The sequence below is a fragment of the Amphiprion ocellaris genome, chromosome 24, assembly GCF_022539595.1.
Source record: "Amphiprion ocellaris isolate individual 3 ecotype Okinawa chromosome 24, ASM2253959v1, whole genome shotgun sequence".
Taxonomy (NCBI): domain Eukaryota; kingdom Metazoa; phylum Chordata; class Actinopteri; family Pomacentridae; genus Amphiprion; species Amphiprion ocellaris.
Genome location: NC_072789.1, coordinates 20734633 through 20744965, shown reverse-complemented (window position 1 = coordinate 20744965; position 10333 = coordinate 20734633). Strand labels below are relative to the sequence as shown.

Genomic DNA, 10333 nt, shown 5'->3' with positions numbered 1-10333 from the left:
GGTAAATTTTTGTTATACATAATATTGTAGGGTCTCAACTATGATATGTAAATTAGTCAAGTAAATATATAGAATAAAAATATTTATTTTATGCGATTTTAAGCTAATTTAAATTGAATTAATATTTTAATTTTAAATCAGTGAGATGAATTGATTTTATTTACTGATTTAATTTAAAATTATTAAAACATTTCAATTAGTCAGTAAATTTGTCTAAAATATAATAATATGCAGTCTTGACCGGAATATGTGAATTTGTCAAGTACATTTATATATCAATATAATAAATAATATTGTAAAGGCTTAATATTTGAGTTAGATGGGTAAATTTTTATTATACATAATATTTATTTTCCATAATATTTTAGGGCCTTAGCTATAATGTGTAAACTATTAGTCAGGTAAATAAAAATAAAAAAAATATTTCATAGGGTTTAAAGCAAAATTAAATTAATGAATATTTTTTATTTGAATCAGTCAGATAAGTTAATTTATTTAATTGAAAATTATTGACATTTTGTAAATTACATAAATTTGTTAAAAAAACAACTATGATCTTAACATTAATATGTAAATTACTCAGGTACATTTGTGTAATATATACTATTGTACAGTGTTTACCTTGATCTAAAAAATATATGTATTTATTTTATTTTTTTTTTCAACATTTTTTAAATATAAAAGCTGAAATCACTCCAACAGACTCTGGGCAGCAGATTTTAATTTTTTTTTTAACCCTTTCCATGAATGACAAACAGCTTCTAGCAGTGATTGAATTCAACTAAATGCATTTTCTAATTAATATTGTACATAAATACATTTTTTAGGTACTTATATACCTGAATATTTCCACATTATGCTACTCTGGAGATAAATATCTCTCTACTCTCTACTCCATTATATTGGTCTGACAGCTTTAGTTACCTTGAAATTTAAGATATTTACAGAATTAATCAGTGGTTTCTGACTTTTTTGGCGACTTTCTGAAAAATAAAAACATTCTAGATGTTTATTAGTTGTTAAAAGCTCCAGCAAACAGTGATTTTTCTTTTCCTTTCAGCTTCAGATGATCCAGTATCTCACCAAAAATCTGAGATTTAGAGGAAAAAGTCCAAAACCTGAAAGCAAGTTTGTGTTTGTTTCTTCGTTCCTTGGATTTATCTGCCGTCCTGGATATTAAACAGCTGTTTCTTCACTACTAATCATCTAATGATGCCTTTTATAATAAAATATCAATCACATGGAGCAACTAGGACTTTTACTGCAGTTTTGACTTTAATTTGACTTTTTGTTGCAGGACTTTCTCTGGTAAAGGAATGTTTTTGCATGTTGTGTTGCTTTAACTGAAGTGCAGGATCCTGATCAGAGCGGATCAGTGAGTAAAACACACCTGTGTCTCTACAGGTGAGCTCAGGTCAGACTAGATGCTCAGAAACCACAGAGGACTGACGGATCCTCCAGGACAAACCAATGTGTGGAAGGTACCAAACATCTCCTCTCTGCTCTGGTTTCTAAACTTCTAACCTGAGTTCAGAAAAATTCCTCACCTTGAAATGAAAAACTGTGCTGCCATCTAGTGGCACAAACGTCACATTAAAGGCCCAGAGCAGTTTCTCCAAATCTGTATTTAAATATGATCCTAAAACGTTGTATTGTTGTGAGACATTTAATTACTGCAGCTTGGCGTCATTTATTTATTTTTTGTGACCAGATATCACCATGAAACTCTCCCAGAGTTTTTTGGTGTTGAAATGTTCTAAAAGTTTATGTTTAAATACACAGAATGAGGCATTATGTACCTAAAACGTTCTCATTTGCATTCATTTCCACAACAAAAATCTGAATATTAGATTAAATGAGATGTAAAATGTTCAAGTTGAAGGTTTTGCAGAGCACATCTTTTTCTTTTCTTTAAAAAAAGTGACTAAATCAGAAAATATTGTCAACAGCTGGAAAAAAAAAACTATTTTCATCATGTTTTTAGGACTCAATTGTTCTATAAATTAATATAATCTTCTGTAAAAGAACATGAATCACAATTAAAGTAAAAAGTCTGGTGTGTGAGGATGTTTCTGAAGTCAACGTTTGGAAAAAAACAGCCTTAAAAAATAAATTTATTGGAAAATAATTTATTGGAAACCAGTAATTACAGATAGAAATGCACAGTAACAGATAAAACCATCAAACTTCCCCAGCTGATTCCTTAAGAAGAGAGAATTATTATTATTATTATTATTGTAAATGTAATTTCAAGATCTGCTAATGAGTTTTCCAATTAAATATGTGTTTATTTGCATAAGTGCTGATTAGTGCGTGAAATATATTTTTCTCTGTTATGTTTTGCACTGAATCCACACAGATTATAAAATAATTCCTTCATTTCTCGTTGTCCTGCAGTGTTGATGAAACACTGTAAAATAAATAAAGTAAACTGACACGTTTGTGGTTTTGTTGTGGATCCCAGAACTGGAATTTGGCTGAAAGTATTTTATTAACAACTGGAAACAACTAAATCTTGAGAGAGACAATATTTATCAGAAAACACGATCTGAACAAACAATTAACCCGTTGTGACACAAATAATAATGAAAATAACAAGCTGATTGCAAAAAAAAACCTAAGTTAAAAAAGTCCGGGGGATTTGAAAGGAAAATAAAAATATTTTGAATATCGTGCAAAATCCTTTTTGGGAAAAAACATTTTAATATTTCTGCAGGAATGCAAACATTATTTATTTTTACGAACATAAGACAAAAACATTTTAATGTATGTAGATGTGTGCAAAATAATGACATATAATATTAAATGGCATAATATATTAAAGTTGTAATGTACATTTTTAGTTAGTTTTTAAAATATGTCTGACTGGAACCACGTTTTTCTTAACACAATAAAAAAAAACATTACAAATTAACACATTTCAATTATTAAATATTATATTTCTCTCTTGCGTTAATATTGAAATAATGAAAATAATAATCAAATACTAAAAGAAACAAACAAAAAAGTGGGGGATGTTGAAAGTGAAAATCATTATTTTAAATATTGTGCAAACTTATATGTTTATAGAAATACAAGAGATAAATTATTCAAATATTTGTCGATATATGCAAAACAAATATATGGTATGAGATATAAGAGAAAAACTGTTTATATATTTGCAGATTTATGCAAACAATCTGTTTTAGACATAAAAGAGAAAGAAATGGCAATATGTTAAAGTCATAATGTAAATATTCAGTTAGTTTTAAAAAATATTTGTGACTGAAACTCTTTTTTTTATGATTTAGACAAATACAACCTTAAAAAAAAATGTGAGAAACTATTAAATTTCTATTTAAATTATGAAAACTATGAACTGCAGATAACATTGTAAAAAACAATCAGCTCAATGTACAGAAGTGAACATATTTATTGATGTTTTATTCTTTTATTCATCTTTTACTATAAGATTGAGTTTTTTTCACTTTAGGTTCAATATTGAGATGACATTTACATGATTATGACACAAATAATAATGAACATATAAATTTATTACTAAAAAAACTAAACATTAAACCAAACTGGGGATTATTGAGAGGTAAAATATTATTTTAAATATTGTGCAAATCTGTATATTTATAGAAATATAAGAGAAAATGTGTTTAAATATTGGTAGATATATGCAAAAATATCTTATTCTAGAAATTTCTGAGATAAAATATTGGCAATATAATAAATTGTAAATGTGAATCTGACTGAAGACACACAGGACTCAGTATTTTACTTGCCAATGCCTTTATTTATGTTTATATTGACACATACCTACACTGAAAAAACAATATAAACACAACAAACAACAACCACTGCCTCCAACTGACAGATGGCCACAATTTTATCTTACTTCTTTTTTTTCTTCTTCTCTAATTTATTTAACTACACAATATAATGAGGTTGTTCTCAGTATGTTTACTTCTTTTACCTGTAGTTTCCTGTATTTGACCAGCAGCTGTCAGTGCGTCACAGCTCAGTGCGCAGAGGAAACCCAATTTCAAATTAAAACCATCAAATCACTGCGGGATGGCTTTTATTTTGGCGCTTCTTTGCCTCACCGGAAGTCAGATCCGGTGTGTTCTGCTGCAGCTTGATTTTCACAGGCTGGTCCTCGCGTCACACACCGTCACGCGTGTACATGAAGGCTGCGCACACGGAGACAAACACACGGACGCAGAGACACGATGTGACACTCGGCCGCGCGTAATTTGCGCATTTTTGGAGAGCGGGGACTTTTACGCGCCGCTGTACGTGCGGTGATTTGACATTTCTCCGGCCGCCTGCTGCAGCTGGAGCGACTCCAGGGATGCTGCGGCTCGTCTGGCTGCCGGAGTGCCGCCGCGCAACCACCGGCTGCGCCCTCCGCCTCTGCTGAACGGGATTTTTTTGCGCCACTTTGCCTCCCAACTATGGATCCCTCCCGGGACGTCTGAGCGTCCTCCTCAGCCTGCACCATGGGGAACAGCCTCTCCAACCTGGCCGCCTTCCAGTCCCTGCACATAGTCATGCTCGGCTTGGACTCTGCGGGTAAAACCACCGTCCTGTACCGGCTGAAATTCAACGAGTTCGTCAACACGGTGCCGACCATCGGCTTCAACACGGAGCGGATCCGGCTGGGCGGCGCGGGGGCCTCCAGGGGCATCAGCTGCCACTTCTGGGACGTCGGGGGCCAGGAGAAGCTGCGGCCCCTCTGGAAGCCCTACAGCCGCTGCACGGACGGCATCGTGTACGTGGTGGACTCGGTGGACGCGGAGCGGCTGGAGGAGGCCCGCACCGAGCTGCACAAGATCACCCGCTTCTCCGAGAACCAGGGCACCCCGCTGCTGGTCATCGCCAACAAGCAGGACCTGCCGCGGGCGCTGGACGTCGGGGAGATCGAGAGGCAGCTGGCCCTGGCCGAGCTGAGCCCCTCCACCCCGTACCACGTCCAGCCGGCCTGCGCCATCATCGGAGAGGGTCTGGACGAGGGCATGGACAAGCTGTACGAGATGATAGTGAAGAGGAGGAAGTCTCTGAAGCAGAAGAAGAAGAGGCAGTGATGGGATCAATCATTCCATGGAAGCATTATGGGATGGATCCAGTGACACACAGCAGATTAAATACACCGTCAGTACTGATCATTACAGCAACAATCTCCATGTATGAAGGAAATATATTTATAGTGAGCTTAAAATCAACTCATCCACATGTTCCTACAGAAGTATCAGCAGAAACTGCATCGTCATAAATGATATAGGATCGTAAAATAATCATATTAATCTCTGATTTATGGGGGGGAGATGGTTGACTGTTTTTACTGAGTGTGTGAGTGAGTCTCTGATGCAGGAGTATTAATAGGAGCGTTTCATTAGGGATGTCTGCATTGTAGCGGAGATGTTTTCTAAAGAGTATGGATCTCCTGGCAGAGCTCCCTGTTGCTGCCTGCCGTGTTGTGCTGTGCACAGATGTGAGGCTGCTGTAAATGTGATTAGGGATGCACTGATGCACAGGCTGGTGTTTGGAGCTGAGAGGTGGCGTTACACCAAAGATGATTCCCCTGAGAAGACACATTAAAAAAACCTCTGTGTTGTTTTGTGTTTTGTTTTTTTTGCAACCCTCCCTGCCACGCTGATGAGAGAATATGCAGCTGAAATCTACAGGTGAAGGTTCAAAGCAGGTGAAAGCAAGAATGAGGCAGATTGGATCGTATGTTGCAGCTTATTTTGCACAAGTGTCTTCCTCAGAGAAACCACCTTTGATTCTTCCTCTTCTGGAAGCCATATTGGAGGCCTTCAGCTCTGTGAACAGCTGATTTCTTCTGTTTTAAACCGTTTTATGCCTCATCTGTTTAGTTTTGACTGTTTTCCTACAAGTGAAATAACAACTAGTCGCTCAGTAAGTTGCCATGTGCTAGTTTAAAGCTGCATATACAAAATTTCCTGCAGCCACCTGCGATGATTTGCTTTTAGATACTTGAATAGAGTGCATTAGTGAAACTAAACACTACACTTGCTGTTTGTTTCCTTTTAAGTTGCAGGGATATATGTAGCAATTAGGGCTGCAACCAACAATTATTTTCATTTTTGATCGATTGTTGTCAATTAACAGATTAATTGTGTGCTCTGAAAGGTCAAACTAGTATTTCCCATATCCCAAGATGACGTCTTTAAATGTTGTTTTTGTTCTCAACCTGAAGATACTCAGTTTACATGTGATAGAGATCAAAATAATTCAGATAATATTCACATTTAAGAAGCCTGAATCAGAGAATTCAGACTTTTTACTTATTAAAAAAATGACATAAACCGATTAATCCCTTATCAAAATAGTTGGCGATTAAATGATTATTTGATTAATCGTTGCAGCCTCTGTAGCAATGGCTGGTTATGTCAGCTGTGCACCAAATGTCTTCATATCTCTATGCACAAAAAAAGCTACCGAACAAACAAATCAAACTACCATCAGATATGTTTTCCATTACAACTTGCAGAGAAACAATTCGCAGTCGTCGGCATATAGAGTGAATCTGTTTGCAGGATTCAAGCAAAAACAGATTTAGGTTCTCCGAAAATAGTAGTATTTTTTTAATCAGCTGTTCCTCAGAGTTATTGAAGTGTAATTATACTGCATCGCAGACTGTTCGAACCTGCTGAGAGATTGTCGAGAAGCCAAGTGTCTTCCTGAAACAAACCGACAGGCTGGAACCTGTTCAGCTGCTCCTCATTGAACGATAACTAATCATAAACATACTGTGGTCGGAGCTGGTTAAATAAAATCAATACAAATCTGACAGTATTAATATATTATTCCATCCACCTGACTGTGACAGCTTGCAGATAGTTTATAAAACTGACATTTGGTCTTAAATGACAGGACTGTTGAATGTCTTACATAGACTGTTGTATTATGCCGCGTTCACGTCAACACAGAAGAGTTTCGTTTCAAAATAATTCAGTTGAAAGTAGCAGCGATTGTATGTTGAAGGTGATTCTATCATTACTGAGTATCTACTTGTAGCTGCCACCAGGGAGCAGACATGAATGTTACTTTTTCGCAGTCAGTCTCACCTTTCCGACGTGAACGTGGCGTCCTTCTCCTCAGTCGAGCTGCGTTCAACATTGCATGACAGCCACTACTTCAGACAATGTAAACTATACAGTATAATGTTACAGCCAAGATACAGCAAGACCAAACGATGTGTTAACATGCCAAAATGGAAAAAAGAAAAAAGTATTTTTGGGATTAAACTCTTTGTAACTGAACTCGTGTGTTGTCTGGATTGTGTTTGGGTTTCAGAGGTTTATCAGGGTGGGAAATTCCCAGTAAAGTATCATTTGGAGGGTTTATATCGTCTGTATCTTCAGAGATTTTGTAGATTATAGTGAAACAAGAGTTTGCTGTCATACCTGCAGCTCTGTGAGGCTTTGAGCTAAACGCGAACTATTTCATGGCAAACATTTAAATAGCATGTCGATAGCAATTCTCTACCTTGTTATCAGAGTCACTGCTCATAAATGACTTGTCTTACTAGTACCTATTTTTTTTTTAAGAAAAAAAAATAGGTACTAAAAATGCAACGGTAATTAACTTGTTTTACAAAGAATCTCCTACTAAAAATATTGTACCATGTATGTATGATGTACTCATAAACAACCAAAATATATCGTTTTATACCATATATGTCAACAAATTCCTTTTCAAGATTAATTATGATTAAAATGCCATTTAGTTAATTAATAAGAGTAGAGCAGTTTGAGAGTCAGATACTAAGGAGTTGAGTCATGCAAGTACAATTTTATATGCTGTGTTCTTGTAAAATTATGTAAAATCTGTTAAATTACTGCATGAATAAAGCCTAGAAAAATAGCCTAAAATGAGAAATAAGGGGTTTTGTAAGGTAGGCATCATAAAAATAACAAAATAATGCAAAATTACTGGGTTGAATTTCTCCATTTAACTTCGTCTTGCTTCAAGCTGTATAATTACTGAACAAGATTGACAGAAAACCTCTAAAAGCAGACTGAATTACCAGGTCCAGGGACAGAAATACATTCAAATCCATGTTTTCCTGCTTGCTGTTGACTCGCTCTCTGACTCTCGTGCCACATTTACCTTCTACAGTCATTGTGTTTACAGCTCAACTGTGTCCCGTCGTATTATTATGGTTTGAGTCACTTGTGTAACTCCAAACCAATGTCATGTCAAAGCGTAATCAGCCATCAGAGAAGTGTTATTTACTTGTCGTGTAATTGCACTGCACACTTAGCGCTCCTGAAGAAAGGTGGCTTTTATCTGCCGTCTGGTGTTAAACTGTCTGGAAGAAGAATGTGTTTCATCTGACTGTCAGACGGATCTGAGCCGAGAGGAGGCAAAAGGTCAAAAGGTTCAAGTGTTCAGCGGGCCGGCGGTCATGGGAATACAGCGTCTGTTTGCACAAATAGATGTTCTAAACTTTGATCGCATCTCAGAGGAATTAAAAACAAGACGTTAAGGCAATGTATGGGCCAGTTTATTCTCATGTAGCTGCTGTTTGGGAATGTTAGTGAGGACACAACCAGACAAAAAAAAGCACCAAAACGTTGTAGATTTACTGTATTTCTCTACAAATAACCCAAAAGGTAGCTTATTATGAACATTTATGTTAAAATGACATTAGCTGTGTTTTTAATCAGTGTATTTTTATGAACATTTTGAAATATTGCATATATAAAAAAGTATTGGAAATGGCAGAATGTCTTAAATATTCAAGATTTTACTCTTGTATCCAATGTGAGGTAACTTTGGATGTGGTAGACATTTAATGCAGATCATTGATCAGCTGTTTTTGCATCTAAAGAAGAAGAAGTTGTGTTGTTTTTTTCTCGTAGATGTTAAACACGACCGTTTTTTTTTTTGTTGTTCCTTCTATTTTGAGTTGATTGTTTTTTAAGCAGAGCAACTAGTTTGGTTTCCGTTATGTGACCTCTTCTTCTTCTACTCTGTTTAATTACAGTAATGTGTAAAGTAGGTTGTTGCTAGCTTCTTTTTCACAACATTTCAAAAAAATTGGCATCATCTTTACTTGACAATTACTTTGAAGCACTGCTAGAATTATTTATTTATTAATTTCATTATGATGAAAGCAAAAGAGAAAGTCAGGAAATGTGGTTATTGGGCCAAAAAGTTAATGAAGGCATTGGTTGGGGTGGATAGACGGGTCAACAATCCAATGACATCAGCTGTCTGTCTCTTACTTGTTCAAATTATAACCACAATTACAAAGATCCAGTAACCTGAACAAAGCACTTATTTATTGCAATGATATTTTGCTCAACATAGCCAAACTTTAAGTATTGCCATGTTAGAAAATTTTTTTCATGTTGGGAGGAGGTTGGTGTTGATACATAGAGTGAACAAAACAATGACATTGAAGACTGCTGTTTGTTTCTTTATTTTTTGGATTATTCTAACTACAATTACAAAGGTCCAGTAACTTCAACAAAGCACTCATGTAGCGATGATCTTTCCCTCAACCCAACCAAACCTTTAGTATTCAGAAAAGTTAGTTTGCATTTGGGAGGAGATTGGGATTGGTAGATGGGGTCAACCAAACAATGACATCAAAAGCTCCTGTTTGTTACTGTAACCATTGTTACAAAGATCTTCAAACTTTAACGGAGTGCGTATTTAAGCCATAATTTGTCTCTCAAACTCAACCAAACATTTAGCGTTATCATTTTACCAACCATAGTTTGCATAGGGAGGAGGTTGGGGTGGATGGATTGGTCAAGAAAACACTGGACTTTTACACAAGAATGTTTATTTATTTTTTCAAACTTACCGATTCAGTTTGTTTCTTTTAACCATGACCGCTCCATAACCTTAACCTCCTTTTTATACTGTAACCATAAAGCTCCCCTAGCCTTTGTGGAGTACATATTTTAACCCAAACTATGATCTTTCGCCACTTGTTTTTGTGTTGTGACACATGATAGCTCAAGGAAGATGCACAACAGAAACATACTTTCATCACAGATACTCCACAGCTATAATATGTGAAGAAAGTAAGATTTGACAACATTTTGAAACAGCCTGCTGCCTAAATTAGCATTTTATTGAGGAGACACTGAATATCAAGAAATGTATGTAACACCATAACACTTCAAACAACAGCATCCAATCAATATTTACGTTGAAAAGACAAACTCTTTTTGAACTAATTAGGTTAATTAGGAGTAACCAAATGTTTTCTTTTGAGCAAAGTAACTCAAGAACAACACATACGAACTTCATTGAAACTTGCACTTTGCTGCATAAATTAGCATCTTTGTGCTCTTTAAGA

The 10333-nt window shown here is 35.7% G+C and overlaps 1 protein-coding gene across 1 annotated transcript; it reads left to right on the top strand.

Moving 5' to 3' along the window:
- The first annotated feature begins 4128 nt into the window (after positions 1-4128).
- Positions 4129-7274, top strand: arl4ca (ADP-ribosylation factor-like 4Ca). Its single transcript, XM_023273679.3, has one exon. The coding sequence runs from the start codon at positions 4488-4490 to the stop codon at positions 5070-5072; it is 585 nt and encodes a 194-aa protein (XP_023129447.1). The 5' UTR covers positions 4129-4487; the 3' UTR covers positions 5073-7274.
- Positions 7275-10333: the final 3059 nt, after the last annotated feature.

Bases quoted from the DNA above. Each gene is read 5' to 3' on its own strand.
- arl4ca (XM_023273679.3), top strand. From the start codon at position 4,488: ATGGGGAACAGCCTCTCCAACCTGGCCGCCTTCCAGTCCCTGCACATA.